General features: G+C 40.0%; 1 protein-coding gene across 2 annotated transcripts in view; it reads left to right on the top strand.

Annotated features, from left to right (window-relative positions):
* The window catches only part of LOC147330620 (sodium-coupled neutral amino acid transporter 3-like), a 34,660-nt gene that overhangs the window by 2,883 nt on the left and 8,679 nt on the right, over window positions 1-23,098 (top strand). The window contains exons 2-9 of one of the 2 annotated variants that reach the window (XM_086292328.1): window positions 11,578-11,807; window positions 12,908-12,940; window positions 13,117-13,210; window positions 13,309-13,424; window positions 18,352-18,425; window positions 18,579-18,671; window positions 18,820-18,901; window positions 22,484-22,566. In XM_086292328.1, the coding sequence (XP_086148454.1) occupies window positions 11,671-11,807; window positions 12,908-12,940; window positions 13,117-13,210; window positions 13,309-13,424; window positions 18,352-18,425; window positions 18,579-18,671; window positions 18,820-18,901; window positions 22,484-22,566 (712 nt within the window). In that variant the 5' untranslated portion in view covers window positions 11,578-11,670. The remainder of the gene's footprint in view (window positions 1-11,577; window positions 11,808-12,907; window positions 12,941-13,116; window positions 13,211-13,308; window positions 13,425-18,351; window positions 18,426-18,578; window positions 18,672-18,819; window positions 18,902-22,483; window positions 22,567-23,098) is intronic. The other variant, XM_086292329.1, reaches the window with a different exon arrangement.

Raw genomic sequence — 23,098 nt, 5'->3', positions numbered from 1 at the left:
TTGAAATTTTATATTTGCTTAAATTCATGTCTGGTTTTGGAAAGGTGCAGCTGTGTGTATAATAATATATTGATTGGTTTGTATTGTGGATTCTTTTTCATTATTTTTTGTTTGTGAGCCCTTTGGGTGAATACCTGATTTCTGACTTGGAAGCTGTTCAGAAAAGAGTAAAAAAACAACCATTAGTTTTTTTTTTTTAAAAGGACCACACAAAGATGGAAATAATTTTGTTCTGTGGGATTTCCCCCCCCCAAATTCCCAGTATCAAGTTTGAGAACCACTGCCAGTGAGTTCTGTTAGTGGACTTTAGGTGATCACAGGGTTTTTATTAAATTGGCAAGGACATTTCAGTAGGACACACAGAGGAAAATCTTACCAGTTGTCCAACTTAGAAGCCCCTAAATTCTGAGTATGTTACTCGTAGAACTGCATTTTTGCTCATTTTCCATCACTGGCCACTGTGCTCTGTGAATTTCTATAAGAGATTTAATTCTTAAGCCTTACATTGATCTGATTACATTGTATGCCCACTGTGCCCTGGAGTTCTCCATCATTTGGGATTTGGACTTTCATGGTGCTGTGGCATGTGACATGGTCAGCAGTACAATATCCACCCTGGTGGTCACACACTGCGTGAGTTGTACTTCCAGCTGAATGAATGCACTCTTTCCCCCCACACTTGCATCACCATGTGATGAGAAGGAAACAGGAGAGAGACGGGTAGCAGATGCCAGGAGAGGATGGTTCTTTGTTTTGGGACAAATGATAAAGAGAAGACTGAGCTGGCATTGAAAAGTATGGCGATGAGGGATGTCTGCATGGAAGGCATTATATAGATGATGTCCTCTGCTGTGTACGTGCTGTCCTCTTTGCTTAGTCCCTTGCCAATCTGCTGTTTGAGATACTGAGCAACAAAAGTTTGTGAAGAGACAAAAAGTCATATGTTGTATGTATGGTTTTCTATCATTTATATACTGTATATTTGTCTTTTAACCTATGTTGGCAACCAAACCAGTTTGCACATGTATTTAATAAACAGGTACATAAGAAAGGAACAGACATTCTTGGTATCACAAGCAGACTCAGACACACTATTTGCAACATTTGCATTAAACCATCATCAGGCAAGTGGTTGACAAAGAGAAGTCATTTCATATCAATCATAGTATATCTCGTGGCTGTAGTCTTAACGCTTCTGTACATCCCTTGTGTTCTTTACAAAGTACAAAAAATCCAAAACAGTTTTTAATTAATAAATAAAGTCTAAACTACAGACCCTGATGTTTTCATGGATAAACATAAATTTTTTTAAACCGCATTCTCATAACTTACCAAAAAAAGTGACTTGTTCCCTACCCGTTTCGCTTAAAATTACAGTGTGTAAAATACCACCACTAGGTGTCAGTAGATTGCAGATTGCAGTCAACTGAATTTTGTTTTCCAGTGTCTTATCCTAACTAAGATGGTTGCTGTTTACCTCAGCTGTCAATGTGTCCACATTTTTTTACTCTGGAGGAAGCTGTAAATCTTTGTGAAAGGAGTTTGATACCAGTCGATGATTCGTGAAGGTCACTTCTGTCTGATGACAGCGATACTAAGATGACTTGTTGAGGATATCCTGAACCTTTTGTTTATAAAATGTTTATTAAGCATGTTTATTTATTCCCAGTATTGTCGCAATTACTTATTATCAGCAGAGTAGCTTTGCGACCCTCCCGTCTCTGTACCCTACGGTGGCCCTGAGAGGCCAAATGGACTGTAACTTAAGAAAACACCAGAAAAACGCTGCAAAAGCACACAAAACACAACGGAAATAGGAAAAAAGAAAACAGAAATAGAAACAACAAAAACGGAAATAGGAAAAAACAGATTTCTGAAAGAAGAAGGAAGTGTTTCTGGGGAGACAATAACCCCAGAAACACTTCCCCGTTTTTCCTATTTCCGTTGTGTTTTGTGTGCTTTTGCAGTATTTTTCTTATTGCTGGTGTTTTCTTAAGTTACAGTCTGTTTGGCCTCTCAGGGCCACTGTACTGCACTGACAACACGCTGGCTAAACAACAACCAAAGCTGCATGTAAGTTCACATTGTGCTAGCTAAATGCTACATCCAGATGAACAGAATCAACCTTTTGGGATTTACTTACCTGGATGACTGAGCATGCATCTTTGGGTGTCCTCAAAATACACTTGCCATCTGATAAATAGTTTGATTATATCCTCACATCGTATGAAAGTTTATTCGCTTAGGGCATAAGCCCAATAAAGTTGGACAACAATTGTATTCTTTATAAAAATTGTGCTTATTAACCATTTATTTGCAGTTTTTTTTATCAAACCATCTCACTTTTGTGCTCCTATGCTCTGTACAGACGATGTAATAGCATCTTGTGAGCCACAAAGCCACAGGGATTGGATCACATTCAGATCAGAAGACACTACAGATGCTTATTAATCTGTCAAGTATTTAAAGCTGCTTAGCACCTCAAGAGAAATATGGTCCTCATAGGTGGTAATGTTAGAGAATGAGCTTTTTGTGCTTTCTATTTGGATGCACCTATCTTGTATCCAAACACAATACCCATGTTAAGTCAACAAAAGTCAGCAAAAGTAATTTATTATGCCAAGCACCAAACCACTAAGTGTCAAACATGCATCACAGCCTTGAGCCAAAATATAATTATCTGCTGAGCCAAATGCACGTGTTTGATAGAGGACTGGGAAAACAAGAGAAGGAAGAGAAGGAAATCTGCTTCATCAGAGATTTGGCAGATTACAGGTACAATAACCTTTAATATGTAAATAGGTTTTTTTTTTGCACCTTTTAAAGGAAATGCACAGGCATATGATACTACAGGAACATTGTACTAGGAACTGGAATCTTTTCAATATTACATAAGCAGTAATTATAGAAATGCATCAACAAAGTAGGGCTGAGGAGATTTAGTTCCTTTCTGCACTATAGTGATCTTTGTATTTGCAGTGCGAATTTATTTCTCAAGTAGTTACTTGAAATTCTGAGGAGTTATTAGCCCTGTGGATGGCTACTACCAGTCTGAACAAATCCTCATCATCTGTTTCACCCTTTTCTGATGGAGTACAATTTTGTGCTTCAGTATTCTTGCATCTTGCACTGGTGATGTCACGCGCATTTATGATGAAAGCTGGAGAAGTGGTACCAAGTCCCAACTCGTGGCACACCCGCAATACCAAGCTAAGAGCGTAAATATTATGGGTTTATTTCTGTGAAGTGGCAGGAAATGACATCTTTATATACAGTATGCCTTAAACCCATCCCTGTAGCCATTATTTCTTTATCTAGAGTCCTGCTTGCATTGGTCTGAAGCTCACAGTGCTCTCTTCTCTGTGTGGTTGTTGTTTGACTGTCGCTTCCAGTATTAGGGTGTTCAGTGTTAAAGTTGAGGCAAAGTGACAGAAAGTGTTGGGTGAGTCTATAAATAAATTTCATTTCCACTGAGTCACCACACTGATGCCCCCATGCTGGCGTATCACAAGGTACTAAATGGTGTAATAGGATTTCCATTTTAGGTTTCAACCGAAGGTTTGGTTATTTTGAAATAGTTTTAATTGTTCCTGTTGTACCGCTGTCATGTATTACAGGTTTTCTCAGTTGAAAAAGGTAAAGAGGCAGCCCACATAGCAGAGAGGTCTGGCCCGGATCTGGTGTCAAGCCGGCACTGCTGGCTGACTTCTGGCATGGTAAGTGGTATGTCATCCAGATCTGGGCCAGGCCTGGCATAGATGACACTGTTTATGTGATGGCATGCCATATCTGGCCCGATTATGGTTTGGTTTATGTGGCCCAGGCCTATAGAAAACAGGTCTGGCCCGGATCCGGCATCAAGCTGGCGCTTCTGACTGACTGGTTTCATGGCAGGGTGTATGCCAACCAGATAGAATAGAATAGAATTCAACTTTATTGTCATTGCACATGCACAGGTACAGGGCAACGAAATGCAGATGTGGGCCAGGTCTGGCAATGATGGCACTATTTATGTTCCTATTTTCCTATTTTAGTTAGAAGACCCAAGTGCCATGTTGCAATGCTATACTGCTATTGTAGCCAACGTTTCAAATGCAGGCTTGACAGGTCTGTGAGTGTACACTTTATCCAAAACCTGGTGAGGTTATACTGCTGTTGACCACTGGGTGACTGTAGCTCAGGAGGTAGAGCAGGTCACCAACTGATCAGAAGGTTAGTAGTTCGATCCCTGGCTCCTCCAGTCTGCTTGTCAAGAGTGTGAATGTGTATGAATGTAGTTAGGAAGCACTCAGTGTAGAGAAAGTCTGTGTGAATGTGGCATGTTGTGTAGAGCGCTTTGAGTAATCTGGGAGAGCAGAAAAGCGCTATATAAGAATCAGTCGTTTCTCTGTCTGAACAGAGTTTTGTCATGTTACTTTTGCACTATTATGTTGCGGCACATGTTGTTATTACATGGCTTGATTAAGGTACTCATTAAGCTGACATCTGGGGCCAGAGCTGAAACTGTTCTGGGCCAGCACAGGGCCAGCAGTGTGTCTACAACTGGCCCGTGGCTGCACACAACTTACACATGGCCCACATACCGCAAAGAATGACGGCCCTTTGGTGGCCGAGATCAGGTTTGCCAGAGGTTGTCCACACATGGGCCAGCACAGGACCACCAGTGTGTCTGCAACTGGCCTTGTGCTGGCCCACGTGTGGGCCACCTCTGGCAAACCTGATCTGGGCCACCAAAGGGTCGTCATTCCTTGTGGTATGTGGAACATGTGTAAGCACATTGTGTGGACCAGATCTGGGCCATACCAATTTTGCTATGTGGGAGGGTGTAGCTAGTGCTTTTCCTTTGCCTGACTAATAGTTTTTAGCAGACGAAGTAAAATGATACAGATTGATTTCAGGTCTCAAAATGTGGTAGTTTATCAGTTCATTCAGTCAGGCACTCTCAACCTTGATCAGTGTCTATTTCTTTAATACAGGGGAGACCCATACATCAAGCCAAGGCGTGGGTCCAAGATTTTAAAAGTTGCTGACCAAAGCCAGTGTTATTCTAGCTCGTATGGAGCAATAGAGCCAGCTTTACTAAGATAAAACCTGACAACCTCTGAGCAACTGTCACCATGCTTAGATAGCCTAATACATACTCAGGATAGTTACCGGTATTATTAAATTCAAAAACTCTGTACAGATGTTTCCTAAGATTTTTCACAAATTGTACATGATTCTCCGTACTAATGCTACTACTACTACTGAGGAATGTTTTGATGTGAAGCAGAGTATTTTACTGACAGAAGTTCATCTTTCAGACTTTATTAGCACACATCATCATATGTCGGCCAAACATCGGTAACAGTTGGTTAAAATAGTGAGTGTTATTAAATTAGTGCATTCCTACTCATCATCCACTCTTCTGTTTCAAATGTGGTTTGAAGGAGAAATTTTTGCTTTAAACAGTCACAATGATCATGATTAGAGATTCCCTCTGAAACATTTGCTGTGATATAATGCCTTCTACCTCAGTGTATATTAAAGTGCACTGCTAATCTAGGACCACATCCGGTGTGGTATTATAGTCTCTGACGTGTGTGTCTCACAGCAGCTTATAGGAACGCTGGATATGAGGAGCATCTCAGAAGCTCACATACAAATCTGTCAGTCAGAAGTTAATATCCTATTCGCCCTGCTGGCTAATCACAGTAGTGCTTCATGGCCTGCTGCAGAGAGAGAGAGGTCAGGAAAACAACCTGTAAGGAAACAGAAGCAGAGGATGCCAGTATTCATGGGGGCAGTGGTAATGAGAGGCCTGAAGACAGTTAACACAAGATTTTCAACCCTTGTGCATGTTGTGTTGGGAATATTTAATTCTTTTTGAGCGTTAATTGAATAGCAGCAAAACTACTCCAGTCATAGAAACGCCAGCCAACTCATCTGCGATGTGCCGAAGACAATGCTTACTCTGCTTACAGTGAAGTACTATAGAAACTCTGCTGCCATACAAAGGCAGAGTGCAGAAACTACAGAAGCAGTCAAACTGACAAAAAGGTTTTTACTTTATTTTAATTTTTATCAGTTAGGGCATCAAAATGTACAACAAATAGTCCATAATGCTTTATTATGGGATCTTTTAAGGTTTATCAGACATTGCCACACAAGCGAAAAGCATCTGAAAAGGGGAGCTAGTGCTCTACCTTTGGAGAGCAGAAAATGTTCTCTCTGTTTGTATCTGGCCAGTGCAGTGGTTTCCACTCTTGCCTCACAGCAAGAAGGGAGTGGGCTTAATTCCAGCCTGGGGGCTTTGTATGTTCTCTCTGTCCAAAGACATGATGTTAGGTTGATGGGTAATCCTAAATTGCCTGTGGGTGCAAGTGGTTGTTTCTGCATTAGGTCTGCGACAGATTGGGGATCAGCCTTTGGCAGCTGGGATGGATGGAACTGGATAAGTGGAAGAAAACAGATGTCTTTTAAAACTCATTAGATATTAATAATGAAATACTAGTAAATAGGACTGAGTAGCTTTCATATTTGAACTACCGAGGATTTCGTATGACCATCGATATTGGACTTTAAAAAGCCATGTTTAGTGCAAGGTAAATTCTACACTGGCCTCTTATGCTTTTCTATCATAAATAGCTTTATTTTCTCCCTGTAGCTGTTTGGAGGGTTTCCTTCATTCAATAACAGCATGAGATTTTTCCATTATTAAGCTCCATATGCTTTGTGGTTGTGTATCTGTGTAAATTTTACCTTTATGTGAACACCAGAACACCAACAGATGGTTGTTGGATGCTTTAGTTAAGCATTTTCTGCTGATTTGAGGCAGCTGCTGTGTGCAGTGGCACATTCAGAGGACTTAAACACAGCTTTATGTGTGACATGATGTGAGGTTACAGTCAGGCTATTCCCTCGTCAGCAGCTATTTTTATACAGGAGTGACCTGAGCCGTTTGATCCTCATTTCCTGCTTTAAAGAGATGGACCCTAATCTGATCATTTTTATCATCCTGACTTTCAGAGGTGCCAAGTCTGAACTCATTGTTTTAAAGTAAACTGTTAGCTGATAGACTTATTAGCAGCTCATCAGTTAAGTTATGGGCATGTGTAATCTCTTAAGCTCCAGGAAATCTTTTTACATTCATGGACAGAACAGGATGAGATATTTGCTGCCTGTCATTTTTCCTGGACACAAAATATTACAAAATAGTCAAGAGCATTTAATGAGTAATCAAGCACACTTTAATTTTCCTTTTGTTTAACATTTTTAGTGATACATTAAAGTCAGCAAATAGGAAAATTTGTCATAGTTTGGGGATGCATTTCAGCCAGTGGTGTTTGAGATTGTGTCAAGGAATAAAACTCAGAAAATTATCATCAGATTTTGATCCACCATACAACATCATCTGGAAAGTGTCTGATTGGCAATTTTCAGCATGCAGGATGAGCATACCATAGAGAAACACACAGTGGAGCACTATCAGTCGTAGACTGGGCTCCCCAGAACACAGACCTCAACATTATTGAAGCAGAGTGGGATCATATTGACAGAGAAAAGAACAAAACGCTGCCAACATCCAAAGGAAAGCTTTGAATGTCCTTCAGGGAGCATGGAGAGCTGTTTCTGAAGAAAGTAATTCCACGAAAGCTTTCCTAAGAGAGTTCAGAATGTGTTGAAAAACAAAGATGGTCTTACCAAATATTGTCTTTACAGTTTGTTAGAATTTTACAAACTCTGTTTTGCCTCAAACCCCATATGTGCTTGTAGATCTTTTAACAAATCTCTGTAACTATTTCCCATTTTCCCAACAAAATACAAAGAAATGATGATTGACTCAGACTTGCACAACACAGTCACTTTGTCAGCTTTTATATGAGCAAAATAGATATGATAATTCACATCCTGCTTTCTTATAGTATTTAAAACATCTTAGGTCTGCTTTACTGGACCTGGGTGTAAAAAACAGTCATTGAATGTCAGACACATTTCAACAGATTAAGAGCCTCGAAAATTACACTGGGGACTCAATTAAGAAGGCTCATATGGCCCCCGGGCCTGTTAGAATGTCATCAAGCAGTGGCAGCAGCAGCAGTATTACAGTTTGAGATTACTCATTACATAAACACCCCCACCACCCACCAAGACGCATAGAGAACCACACATTTAATTACAGTATACACTAAATTGACTGCAAACACAAATTCACACAAGCACAGCGATACTTTAGGGTGAATCAGTGTTATTTGATTCAGGTATCACTCGGGAATAACAATCAACAGAAACTGTCTGGCTCTGCTTCCCTCCTCCTGGGATGACGTCTCGCTGCAAAATTGCTTACGTCAGAGCCAGCGAATGGAGGCAGACACACTCACTGTGTGTTGGCAAACGGAGGTGATGCTTTAGATGAGGGCTTGAATCAACATAGCCTCTGCAGTTGCTGTGGAAAGACTCATTTACTCCCACCAAGAGCATCACAATGTGGCATTAAGTCTTGCATAGGATTAAGGATTTTTGGAAAGCAATGTGGAAATTCTAGTCTTCCTACATGGGCCTTCTGTTGTTTAGTTAAATAAAAAAAATTTCTGTCTACAATTTTTTGCTTAATTTAAAGTTTTGTAAAGATATCCCTGGTTTTCTATGGTGGTATAGGATTTGAACCCAGAGCCCAGTTCTGGGTGTGACAAACAAAGGAGACCACAGACAGTCTTTGAGTGATGCTGAAGATTTTTATTAAGTAAATCAGATAAGCCGTGTATCAGCCATATATATTAGTCAGTACATTTAAATCACCTGAGTTTGTGAATGGAAAACAGCTTTAAATGCTTTAAAGCCTCCTGAGCCCAGCCTGCTCAGGTTTGTTCGATCTCTAACCAGTTCAGCTCCACCCTCAGTTGCCTAAAAGTAAACACAGCCAGCATGGAAAGAACAACACAAGGTCAGCTATAAAACCATCACACAGCCCACAGGTGGCCTAAAATAACAGCAGCAGACACCTTGTGTGACAAACTGCACAGAAACATGTTGAGTGTTTTCTGATGTTTGTTGAGTTGTTTGAAATGTTGCATTTGAAGTTACCTGGCATTTAAAAGATGTGACTCCTTGTAGTCTAGTATAATATGGTGCAAATGGTGCAGTTGTTTTGCAACTTTTGTTTCCACATCATTTACATCAGTCATATGTGATAAGCATCGATCATGGACATACTAATAGTATTATTTCCCCAATTTAGGTGGAAACTTGGGCAGTAGCACAAAGTAATCAATAAGTCTCAAGCGTGTTAAACCTAAAGTAATGAGCCTGTTACAAAGATGTAAGTAGTGCAAAGTACAGATAATTGTGTGAAAATGTAGGGAGTAAAATTTAAGCATGCAACAAAAATAAATATTCAAGTAATGGACAGATATCCAAAAATTCTACTTAAGTACTGTAGTACTTTAGTACTGTAGTATTTTAGCTGCCACCTTTGGCATTTAACCCCAAATAAACAACCTTGAAAATTCTTCAAACCCTTGGATCTGAAATCAGCCTAAACAGATATTACATGCTAGCATGACATAGTGTCTAGAGACTACAGAAAATCCCAGTTTGTAAACACAAGCCTGCCACTGTTTAATATCACAATGGTTCTGTGGCTACTGGGTTTCAAGCTGTTGGGCTGCAACTCCATCGTTTCTTGTCTATAGTCATTTGCGCTTGTGTGGTCATAAACCTAAGAACAATACATGCATACATGCATGTTAGTAATGGAAAAAAATGATATAGGCCACCTGAGTCATGTGCAAGGATTTTTCTTTTACTGCTTGATGTCTGTACTATGTTCAGACTCAGAGATAATAAAGCAGTCGCTTGCTACTGAAAGGCTAGGTAGGCTTTTTCACATCCTATTTTCAAATCCTATCAACATCCATGCTCACTAATGACCATGTAAGGGATACACATCGTATGCTGTCCATGACAGTTTATTGCTTCTCACTCAATTGCCTTCAAGAATGTCTTGTGTTTCCTTTGCTGAACATAATGATTGCCGAAGATACAACTCATGCCAATCAGGACTACTGTTTCAAGCTCTGCTGCACAAGGTCATTTAGGAGAAACCCTTGTAGCTGGACAGCCCATCGCGTATTGTCTTTGAATGGCTTCCCTGAACTGTTTCGTGATTTGTAGACTGTTTGAGTGGCACTGTGGTTCTGTGCGGTGATTTGTCCCATGAGAGTGGCCCTGCCTCTGCCATTGCTGCCGTCAGCATCTCTGCTACAACTGTGCATGGATACAGGATATTGGCATTTACTGAATTCAAGGTGGCATCTTTTCAATTAGAGGCCAGTAAAATACCTTTTCAGCCTCTCGAGTGGCCTGGCGAACTACAGCCAAGGGGGCCCCGGGAGTATAATGATGCCTGGCACAATAGTGCCACTGTTCTCCAAGCCGTTCCCAGGAAACCACACAACATGTGCCATTGTGCACTGTGCTTTGCTGCCCAACCACGTTGCCTGGCTTTAGCCAGAGATACCAAGAGGCCTGGCTGTGCAGTGGAGCTCACAGCAATGTGGTTGGTAGGACAGGTTCAGAGGACTGCTAGGTGAGGAGTTTATTCAACGCACACTGTATTTGATGCGGTGAAACATTTGTGAAAAAAAGAGCTGGTACATTTAAAAGAGCGGGCTGTGAAACGGAAGAAGCCTGAGAGAAGAAGGAGAGCTGAGTGGTTGCCAGGAATGGTAGTACAGAAAACCCTGAGCATTGTGGCAATGCTGAACCCTCTTCAATAAAAGGGGAAACCAAGAGAAAAGTGACAAGCAGAAAAATGAAGGCACAAAGACGGGTAGAACTGGTTTGTAGCTGGTCTTGGCTGGTTCTGCTCTTTTTATCCCAGTGCTGGGGATTTAAACATTTGTGTGTTCCTCCTTTGTGGCCCCCCAGTGTCATAGCTTCCACCGCTGTTTATGCAGCAGACCAAAGGAGAACATTCAGGGCAAGCCAGATAGGGGGCTTTAGACAACAGCGACCAGGAGATACATGTCACTGGGGCTTTTCTGGGCCTCTCATGTCAGCTGGTCAGCTAAGACAACAAAACACTACAGGATACCCAGGAAATAGAGTCCTGATGCAAAGCCCAGTGTGTCACAGCTAACTCAAAGATGTGTATGCTCAGTGTAGACCTGTCAGCTGATGTGTTAATTATTCATGGCACTTGCCAAAACATCTATTTTAGTGGGAGCTTATTTTTGCTTTTGATTACAGGAGGAAATGTTGGCTAGTTTTACAGTCATGTTGATCTTGATTCACTTCCATTTCCAGTGTGTGGTTTAATAAAAAGTTCATTTAAAAAAAAGAAAATTTTAATTGAATTCACTGAAATTTTTCGCATTATTTTTCTGAATCGTCTGAGTTGTCTTTGCCATCCTCTTCTTAGCAGTGGATAAAATCATGAGTGTGGTGTTTGAAGATACAGACACCTTTGAATGACCTCAGTGATTCTGTGATTCTTTTCATTGTCTTGTTGTTATTACATGCCAGAGAACTGCCATAATATGGATGATGTTTCATTGCAAAATGGTCATCTTAAACTCCTATTTTTTTCTCTTACAGATCCACCGAGGAAAATAAGAGCTTCACTTTCTCGCAAGAAGTAAAAAAGGTCACATAATTTCAAGGGACAAATTATTAGCTACTGTAGCAGATATGAGTGAGGATAAACCAGCAGAGACTGTGGAGAACACTCCAGCTGAGGCGAGTGCCATTCCTAATGGGAAAGGCCACGAGCCTGGGGAGGAAATCTCAGCATCAGCCAAAACACCACTTGCAGAGGACGGTGAAAAGTGAGTATACTATAGATTATTACAGTGTATACTTGTGTCAGTAATGCACAACGATATACAACAATGCTTAACCAGTTTTTTCCACTTAATTATGTTGTTGATATGCACTTTTCTTTTTTTTTTGCAAAGGTAAAATGTCATGTGTTTTTACATTTAACAAGCAAATTCTAAATAATATCAGTGTTTGAGGTAATCTGGAAGCTACTATCACTGAAGTAGTCATTTAAAAACAAAAGGTAAAACAATGTTTGGAGTAAATTTGGATTTCTTTTATTTTGCTCATGTTGCCTTTGGAAAATACAGGTCCATAAATATGATCTATTACTTACTTTTTAGTAGTCAAAGGTTGGTGTTGTTTCAATAAATCACTAAAACAATTTAAAGGTTTTAAAAAAAATTATTCAGTCTTGGGTCTCAAAAGTGCCTCTAATAAAACAGAACAAATTCTCATAGCAAGATAATGCCAGAGGTCAAGGAAAATGCCAAACTGGATTCTTTACCTTAAATGAAGTAAGTTGATTTCTTCAGTGGCTGCTCTGACTTGAAGTCTTTACCTGTGGCAGTCCAAAGACAAAATACTGTATATGGGTGGAATTTTGTATTTCAATCACTATACTCACAACACATTGAAGACAGATACAGTGCAGTAGATAAGTTTGTTCTTTCCAGTTAGACCGATTATTCTAACCTGCTGCCTGTGGCTTAGCTGTGGCCTAGTCATTAGAGTGACTCTCATAACTGAAGGCACAACCCATGTAACAGCAAATAATGCATGCATATTACATGTCTTTTGAAGTGCCTTTAAGTAAAATATTCTCATATCGCCTTCTCAGTTACTGTACCGGAATTTGTGCTGGATAATGGAGTGAGCTCAGTGCCTAATTATCATGTCACTGGCTGTCTAGCAATACTTGTTGTATCCTGTGCCCATGTAATAGATGGGATAATTAAAGCGTCTCTCTCCAGGACACAGGCGATCATTTATAGACAATCCTTTCACTGTAGTGTTATTGCTCTTATTAAATTATGACTCTGGGTGTTGTTTTTCCACTTTGTGCTCTCGTTGGGTGATGGATGACCGCTCCCTACGCTGCTTGTAGGGAAACTGTAGCCAATAGTGCCCAGAATGCTAGGTACGTATGATGCAATAAAGGAGCAAAAAATGTTTCACAGTAAGTGTGTGGCATCTGTCTCACCTGTTTTCTCTTTGTGAAAATTAAGGCAGAAACACAGTAAGGCTGTTAATTTGAGTGTTTTTGCTCTTAGTGCGGCTCCTTTGTCCTCCTCTGACAGTTTTTGTGATTGTTAGTCCTAACAGGACTGAAAATGCAGACACCAATCTACCAGAGAGCCAGGAGTTCTTATCAGGCGTGGAGGAGAAGAAGACTACACGCTTTACAGATGTAAGTTCAAACGGCTTTATTAGAATTATAGGCAAAGCCTGCAAGTGCTTGAAGTTATAACACGCTTACTCTGGCCCTCTGTCTCTTGTCGGTTGCAGTTTGAAGGAAAAACCTCATTCGGGATGTCTGTCTTCAACTTGGGCAATGCAATCATGGGTAGTGGAATCCTAGGACTTGCGTATGCCATGGCCAACGCGGGCGTCGTCCTGTTTTTGTAAGTTGTTCATAAACGTCCGATGTGAGGAACATGTTACTTCCTTGATTGCACGTTAACCGCACTACATCACTGACACGCCTGATTCATTCCCTCCCTCTAAGGTCATTCCAGGTCGAGATCGGCGTCACTCATAAATAGCACCTAATTGAAAAATATAATTGTTTTGTATTAACCCAGCAGCAGAACTTCATTATGACACAGAAACTGGCAACACCGGGCACATTTGTTTGATAAATAATGACTCAGACAGATCGTACTGGAACTCATTTACATGTGCTGTAAACAAGTACATTTGCAGTAACAGATGCAAAAAATTACCACTTTTTTTCTGTGCGGTTGTTATTCTACCTTCAGACAGTGCATGTGGGTGCTGTGTGTGAGAACAGCTTAACATTTATAATAGCAGTGCAGTCTGTCAGATTAATGACGTCACAGTCCACTGCAGTTGTTATTTTCTGTCCAATTACATGCACTGGAGGTCTTTTGACCTTTCATTGACAGAGTTCCCATGCTCTCTATGCTTGATTGGGCCATTTATTTATTTATTGTTGGTTATGGTATTTGTTGAAAAGACGGTGAGAAGAGAAGGTGATCAGAATGATCATGGGGCATCTGACCTCAGGAAATCACATGATAGGGTGGGGTTAGGTTTCACAATGGGCTCACCCAAAACTTTGGCTGATTGTGACTTACACCTGTCTTCATACTTTGTCTTGTGTGATTAGGTAGAGGATCATTAGGGGGTCCATTGTCCCTCCTGGGGGGACACTCCCATAGGGCTTAAATCTGGCACTCTCCACCATTTGATCCTAGAACTGAAGAAGCTTCTCGGATGAGAGGTGAAACGTCTCAGAGTCCAGACGCTTTTCTTTCCAAGCTCCTTAGACCACGATGATCTGAATGACTGAGAACCTTCACAGACGATCAGAATGATCCTTAAAATCTTGCAAACTAAATACTAAATTGCTTTAGATTTTGTTGTTGTGTCATCTCCTGGCATCACCCAGCATATTTTTATATCTTTCTGTCATGGTAGCTGCAACAATCACATGTTAAAGCCCAAAGTCCCAATCTTTAATGCAAAGAGAGGGTCATACAGGTTCAGACAAGCAAACAAATGCACCAAGGCAAAAATCCAAAAACAACAAAAACATCATTCATCTATAAAGCTCACTGGAAACACAAAGACGCTAGCAAAAATACTCGAGCAAAATCTCAACTCCAAACAAAAGAACTCAAGGAGAACAGAGTAGAAAATGTTGAAGGGAAACCACAAGACCGTCTCTCAAAGGAACGGGGGGACGCAGGGGAGTATATATACTGAGGGTGTGATACACGGGTGTGGCTGTAGACTGTCGGGACATAGGACAAAGAGCGGAAGCAGAACTAACGTGAGTTGGATGAAGGTGAACAATTATAAAAAAAAAAGACATGACACCGCCCTATCTGAATCCCATTCCTTTATAGACAGGTCTAATGTAACCATGTATCCTATCTTAGCATCAGTTTCATAATGACGTGATTTATAGTAAGACATAGTAATAATCTGGGGTGCAATATAGCTCCTATTTCTTTTCTAAAACAACAATATTAAAGCTAACGTGTTGATTCTATACTGGACTGATGAGCTGTCAAAGCTTTGCGTGATTTGTGGGGTCTTAATGTGCATGTTCACAAAGCTTATAGTTTGAAGATTAATCTGTTTTATTGCACAGTTCTGAAAAATAATGAGGTTTGTGTTTCTAGAGGATAATCCCATGGGTGGAATCAGCACTTTCACTCATCTTCTTGTCTTCTTGTCATCCCTGAGTGATGGTGAGAGACTGTAAGGTGGCTGGTGCTGAACCTACACATCTTTCTTTGAATGATTAAAGGGCACTGTTCTAAGACGCATAGCACTCAATTTCTTAGAGATTTCTGACAGCCACAGTTTATTGAACTGTCCTTCAGTTAAAGTGAAACGTCAAGTAATAAAATGTATAGTAGCGCTGTGTCTTTGGTGTGCTTGTAGCTTGATGATCGATCTTTAAATGCCATTCAAGGATACTACATCCTTGTTTCTAAATGTAAATCTGTCTTGATCCAAACTGTTTCATTAGTTTGTGCCGTACAGCCAACCAGTGATCATTTAACATTGTTTCATTTAAAAATTGAAATCTGAGGCCTCGCTTATTTCAGCAAGACATTGCCAAGCTGCAATGCACACAAAATGTAGTTATACTGCACATATAGCAACACCATGCATCTGTGCTGAAAGCTTGCAATCCAAATCAGTAACCCTATAAAAAACTGTTGCTACAATAGAAAATGAAGAATATGACAAAGTAGTCCATAACCAACGAGCATGTGTTTTAAGGAAGAAATCACTTTTAAAAATAGTCGACATACCATTAATATGTTGCCTTTGAACTGTTTTCAAGTGGATAGGTGCATTTTTACAGCATCCAAACCTTTTGTATTTGTGATGTTATTTCCAAGGCAATTATGTGTGCGTATAGAAAGCTCCTTATTTTGAACTTTGTTGTGTGAATGCAATAGAATTTTGCTTGACAGTAACCAACAGCTGAAACTAACTCATAGCAAATAAGCATGTGTGAGTTTATAGTACGTGACCAAATGAAACAAGTAGTGTCTATTTATCCATCCTGTTATAGATGAAAGCCTCTTCCTTTTTGTCTTTTTGTCCATATCTGTATGATCTTGTACCAAACAATAGACCAGCAACTGAGAAACAAAGTCAGGATCAGAGACACCATTTGGCAAGAAATGCTGGAAATGTTTCTGTGCTCTAGATAGGGCTTCAGGCTGTCGATTGCTTCAGAAGTCCCATATAATCTTTTATTAAATGCACTGGTACTTATATAGTGCTTTTGTTACTCAATTTGAGCACTCAAAACACTTTATCACTATGAGCTTCGTGTACACAAGTGCTGTTTTCCTTATCCTACAGCTTTCACCCAAGGATTCTTTGACATGCAGGATGGTGGAGTCAGCGAACCGCTAAACCCGTTTTTTTTTTTTGTCACACTATCATACAGTGAACTGTGTCATTCTGAACACAATACTAGTGTTTGCTCAAATAAGTGGAAAAAAGACAACAACATAATAATATAAATGAATGAACTACTATAAGCTAAATTGCATATGTTAATATGTAGGCCTGCAGGGCAACAACCCACATACTGTAAGTCGTTATTGACTGTGTGTAACTCAATAGTTACATGTATTTTAGTTGGCAAACTGTAGGGATGGCTGAACAATATGCATGCATGATGTTTAGATGTTTACGCTCACTGAATACTTCATGAAATACAGTTCAAAGTCACGTTCCACACCCGATTTAAACTTCAGCGGGTCGTCTTTACCATTTTCTGTATGCCTAAACGCATTAAGTTGCTACAGTGTGATTGTGAGATTAAAAATTTGTGTTAGAGTGCAGTTGAATAGGTGTACCTAATGAAGTGTCCAGTGAGTGTATACCTTGTATTTGTCTACTATCTGTAAATATTTATGGTGAATGCTGACCAGATGTAAGGTGATTTAAGGTTTAGTTATATCTCCAGATGTTTTATACCACCCCGATTTTTGCTTGTGGGTGCTTAAGTGGGTCAGTGTCACTGGTCTGGGCAGGAATGCAGTGGGGTGGAAAGCTGAGAACAGAACTACAGTGACCCAAGTGTGTCAGTCAGTCTGACTGTCAGCAGATCTGTCCTCCCACTGCCACTTGACTAAATCCTTGCCCTCAAGTCAGCCCAGCATTCTTTCACATAGTTGGAAAAAAACCCCAAACAAACAAAAAAAACTGTAAAGTGGCCAAGAGTTGAAGGAGAGGTGAAAGACCGGCTGCCTGGCCTTTCTAAAGCGAGGGAAATGGAGAGAGGAGGGCGTGTGAGAAAGAACATTAATAATGTTGCCAACAGTAACAGCAAAAGAGAAAGGAGAAAAATAGTTGAAATGAAGTGGACGGGGTCTGGGAAAGTCAGTATATCACATGTGAAACGTAAACGAAATTCTTAGAATTGTGATATTTCTCTAAACTTCTCTTTTTAAAAAATCCCAGTAAAATGTTAGAATATTACATTAAAGTACTGACAAGTCATCTATATAAATACACATATCCATCTATAAATACAACACAAGTAGACCATGTCTTTGTGGTTACTCTGTGCATGTATATTTATACACTAAGAACATTTATTTTTCAAATCTTTGCTAATATCAGCTCTGATTTCTAAACAGAGACCACTGCAGATGGTCGGGCATCTGGAGCGGTCTCTGTTTGAACAATGGTGGCTTGAAAAAAACAGAAACTCAAAATAAAATATATTTTTAATGAGCACAACAGTGAAATCTGTTTTTGAAGGAGAATACAATTAGCCTGTTCCTGTGTCCAATTATATGAATCGAATTATCGAATAGAAAAGAGAAAAGAGAAGAAGAAAAATTGCAAAACAAAAGATCCTCTAAGGAAATAACTCAGTTCTTGAAAATGGAGAGAATGACATGTTGTGGCTGAAGTAGGTTATTTCCCACTGTGGAATAAAGAGAAGGGTGATTACTGTTTACAAAGGATTTTGCTCGTTCTTATTGTCTGTCAATCTTAGGACTGAAAATGTTTTTTTAAACAGCCCATCTGGTGTGTGAGCCGTTAGTTATGAGGCCAGAGGGGCACACAGGGTAACCTCCTTGGTTCAGCTGGAGTAACAATCTGGTATAAATCGAAGCCACGGGGACACCAGTTTTCCTACGCAACTATAGATAATGAAAGCTTATTGTGCAGCTGTATAAATAACCTCTGGCATAATGTGCGGTGTAAAAGTGTTACATATAAAACCACTTTTTTTTTTTAGGGTTGTTGATTAGTCGTGAAAGTTGGTGGGAGAAGTGGCAGTAATGTTCATCTGATGTTGTCCTTTTGTTTCAGGTTACTGCTAACAGTGGTAGCAGTGCTTTCATCATATTCCATCCATTTACTGCTGAAGTCGTCTGGCATTGTAGGTACGTGTGGAGCTAAACGATGTGGATTTTCTCATTAGCATACATAAATTGATTGCAGTATTGAATGATTACAGTGTGTGAATCCTCTCTACTCTATGACCTGGATTTAATCCATAAATAATGTTCTTTTATCTCGCGGCCTTTATCCCTCAGGCATACGTGCATATGAGCAGCTTGGATACAGGGCGTTTGGCACCCCGGGGAAGATGGCGGCAGGTATCGCCATCACGCTGCAGAACATTGGGGGTGAGGTCACACACACTGTCATCTTCCCCACACTGCCACACTGTCTTTTCTATTATTTTATTTTCAGGGATATTTATATTATTATTGATATTATTATCTGCTGCAATATGTTTGTACTAACATATGTGCTTATATGTCTTGTCCACAGCCATGTCCAGTTACCTTTACATAGTCAAATATGAGATGCCTTTGGTCATCCAGGCTTTTCTAAAAGTGGACAAACCTGCAGGGTGAGTTGCTAATGCACACAAAATATAAAATACTACAAATATTTGTTTGCACACTTTTGCAACGTTTGATATCAGATCCAGGGAGAACAGAAGGCGCAGAATGCAAATACTACTCTATATAGTACTCTTCAAAAGTTTTCATTGCAGTTTTTAAGGTGTTCTTGAGCGATAGTTCTACAGGCTTTCTGAAGGTCATTCAATATTTTTCTTTAGACACTGGCTGCATTTTTGCTCATTGACCATCTTCAGATGAATGTTGCTTATTTGGTGCTCATATTAAACCATCTAACACTGTTCTTTGACTCATTCAACAGTGAAAAAGGCCCTCACTGAGTTATGCATCTACACATAACAGAAAACTTTGCAAAGAAACTATTTTAAATTGTATCTTTTGGCCCTTTTTACTAGCATGCTTTTACAAAAACATGTCATTTCCACCCATTTCTTTATCCAAATCTAGAACAATACGAGAGATAACAGAGGAAGGCATAAAATAGTATTTTTGCATCAACAAGATGATTCACAGAGAGCTACATCTCGACATGATGTGCAGCATGTCCTTAAAAAAATTAAGGAAAATTGTCAAGTGCAGGACAAAAGAAGTGGCTGATTATAAACTATTAGCAAACAGCAGATGGAGAGTATCTGACATTTTGACATTTTTGTTGAATTTATTGTCAGTATGTAGAGGGGAAGGAGAGTAGTGTAACAGTGACTGTCTTCAGCCATCTGTAAAACATGGTGGCGGCTGTGTCATGGTTTGGGGCTGCATTTCAGCCAGTTGTATTGGGGATTTCATGAAATTGATGGAATGTGGAAGTCAGATTTTGATCCACCATGCAACACCATCTGGAAAGCGGCTGACTGGCTGATCCCAAACACACTGCCACTGCAATAAAAGCATATGCGGGTGTAAAAACACAGTGGAACACAATCCATCACTGATAGGCCTCCCCTACACCTTGACATTATTGAAGCAGTGTGAGATCATCTTGATAGAGAATCAAACAAAATGCAACTAACATCCAAAGAAGAGCTTTGAATGTCTTCCAAGAAGAATGAAGAACTGTTCCTGAATTTTCCCAGCAAAATATAAAAAAGTTAGGGGTTGCTCAGCACTTTTCCACAGTACTGTATGTCAAAAATCTGTTCTTGTAAAATGTAAAAACTATATTTTGGTCTTGTTGCTCAAATTATAAATGCTACATTTCAATGTTTTGCAAAAGTATGATAATGCACTTAAATCTGGGTCAGTATGACATTTGCTGACATCCACAAACCTCCTCACACTACAAAACGTAGTGTACTCTTCTCAATGGGACCTCATGCAGTCATTCTGCGTCAGCAAAGATTTCAGCATCTACAGAGGAGTCCTGCCAAGCTGCGGCAGTTGTCGGGCCTGGTGCTGCTCTGGATGCGCTGAGCAGCTGGCGTGAGAACAGCTGTCAGGGTCACCACGGAGGAGGAGAGCACCGCGACCAACGAGAGCACTGACATCAAAACACCGCTAGACTCCACAGCTGAAAATGTAAACCATGGGATATCACTGGTTAGTGCAGGTGGTCTCAGGGACAAACAACACTCCCTTTCTTAGATGGGATTTCAAGTGTGATCCTGCCCTGTCAGCCTTTACCCCAATTAGAGCTTCTCCTCACCTACCTTTTTGTTTTTGAGAGAAGGGGTTGAAGAAGGGGGGAGAAATGAGAGTTTACAGGTTACAGTTGCAAGTTACTCAGCCTTCAGACAAAGAGGCTTATGGAAAACTTTAAAGTGGAGGGACTGTTTCCTCCAAATTATAAAGCTTGCCACAAAAATAGTGCATGCACATTGTTGGCTTTTACCTTTAGAGTGGGGAAAGAAGGCTCACTGCTACATTTGCTCGTAAAAGTTTAGATTGATGTGTCACACTATATGCAGTCCCAGTAGAAGTAATGTACTGTGACGCAGCGTCCACGTTGTTTTCTGGTCTCAGCTCTGTTTTCTCTGTGTAGCAGTCTCGGTGCTGTGGGTCACGGTCAACAATCACTGTTTATTTGAAATGACAGGCTAGATTGTCCCAGTGGCATTTCATCCTGTCAGTGGGTGCGCGTTTATGTTGCTGGACTGTAGAGGGGGCGGCGAAAATAATAGGGGAGCATCACATCTCCTAACAAACACAACCATATACTAAACTGTGAATTTAATTTAAATATAAATTTTGGTGTTCTCTCTCAAATGGTTTTGTTAAATCCTGCTTGTGCTGCACACAACCTCAACAAACATTTAAAATATTAACTTTAACATAGATCATTTCCTTTGTCTCGTGTGCACGGGGTTGCATATATTTTGACCACCCTCTGCATATGTAAACGTGTCCGTGTCCTTTTGTGTTTGGGTGTCTTATGTTGCTATCTGACATACACAATTAATGAACACTGGAGACTGTGTCAGCGTGTTTGATTACATGTTTGATCGCTCAGCTTATGATCAGGTTGCTGGTGCCTCAGTGTCCAGAGGGCTGTATCTATATGTTCTTATGGAGGTAAATTGCGATTCTACATCTGTCTTTTTTAAGGAATTGTGTGTGTGTGTGTGTGTGTGTGTGTGCATGTGTGTGTTTCAGTGAGAGATTGTGTCCCACAGGCCAGATGGCTGTAGGGCAGGGTAAGATGAGGATAGACGAGGGATAGATGAGCCTGTTCTTTTCTAAGATACGTGACCGTGGGTGTGTATCCTTCAACAGATGTTGCATCTCTCACCTGACAGAAGGCTGGAAATGAATCACCCCATACTGTGTCCTGCTAAAAATAACTCACAGGTTTCTTCCTAGACGTTGCTCTTCATGTGACTGTAACGTGTGGCCCGTTTTGTCAGAGGAGTCTGTTTTTTGTATGTTTTGCTCAACTCCACATATAAATCTCTTCTTTGTAGCCAAGATTCTGTTTTTCCTGCTTTGCACAATATGTAGTCGTTCCCTGTGTTCCATATAACACTGATATGATATGCAATGATAGTCAGATTAAATACAAAAAAAGTGTATACAGTATATTATCTAAACTCATAATATACTAATATAGAAGAACCTCCTTTATGACAACATCCATGTTTGTGTCAGTGTCCATGTTATTCAAAAGAACTTTGGGATTAATGTTACTGAGTGTAGTCTTTGTTAAATGTGACTCTTATCTTAATTTGCAGAATAATAACAGCTGACAGGTCTGGAAATCCATTTAATTAGAGACATTAAAGTTAAACTTTTTATGTCCTGTCATGTCATGCCATGCAAGAGCCCCTAAAAACCCTCTCATAAAAATATCGAGGAACGTGACCTCTGCTTCCTTGTTACAGCCACAGCTTTTTGTGTCGTGTGCTACGGGCAGCAAAGAGGCTTATATTTTCACCTCTAAATGTTTGACTTCAAGCCAGCTGGATTTTGTGTATGCTCCTTTCTTTTCAGATGTGAATTAAACTGCTTGGCATATTTGTGGCGATAAAGAATAATCCTTTTTTTTAGCGCACTGTGTAAGGTGTTCACACATTTTTTTTCTTATGCATCGTTTTGACATTTAGCTGTTTCTGTCTTGTGTTTCTGCCTCTCTGCAGTGAATGGTACCTGAATGGAAACTACCTTGTGATCATCGTATCTATTGCAATAATATTACCACTAGCTCTCATGAAACAGCTAGGTGAGTGTGAAATGTCATGACTTTTTTTTGGAACTGGATTAAGTAGGAGCTTATTTTTTGCTGCTCATGCTAAACTGTGGCTCATACAAGGTCAAGCAAGGCAGTATATTAGAAATATGAATGCAGTTCTTCTCTCGGCATCCTGTTAGCTCAGCTGTTTTCCCTCAGAAAATGTTTCAAACAGAAGGAGGACCCCAGGAAAAGCTTAAAGCCTAGAGCTTAGTGCTAGCTGGCTTTAATTATGCTGCTTTAGAGAAGCTGCTGGCAGCAAAGCTGTGATGAAGAAGAATCCCTGATTGATAGAATGCTAACATTGGGTTTTAGTGTTATTATAACCCAGGGGTAACATAGACTAACTCATTTAAGCCAAGTTTGTTTGACTTAAAATGATTCAGTATATGTTTTTGTGAAATGGTCTAGTCTGGCCTAAACCTACACTCTGGTCTAAACTGTCTTAGTCAAACCAACCTTAGATATTACAAAAAATTTGGCTCCTAAGATTTAAAATACTTAGCAATCAACGATGCTTTGA

This window comes from Aulonocara sp. 'chitande type north' Nkhata Bay, linkage group LG5 (assembly GCF_057382095.1).
Source record: "Aulonocara sp. 'chitande type north' Nkhata Bay isolate Kocher_YH1m ecotype deep benthic linkage group LG5, A_spYH_male_GT1.1, whole genome shotgun sequence".
NCBI lineage: Eukaryota > Metazoa > Chordata > Actinopteri > Cichliformes > Cichlidae > Aulonocara > Aulonocara sp. 'chitande type north' Nkhata Bay.
This window is presented reverse-complemented; position numbering and strand designations above follow the sequence as displayed.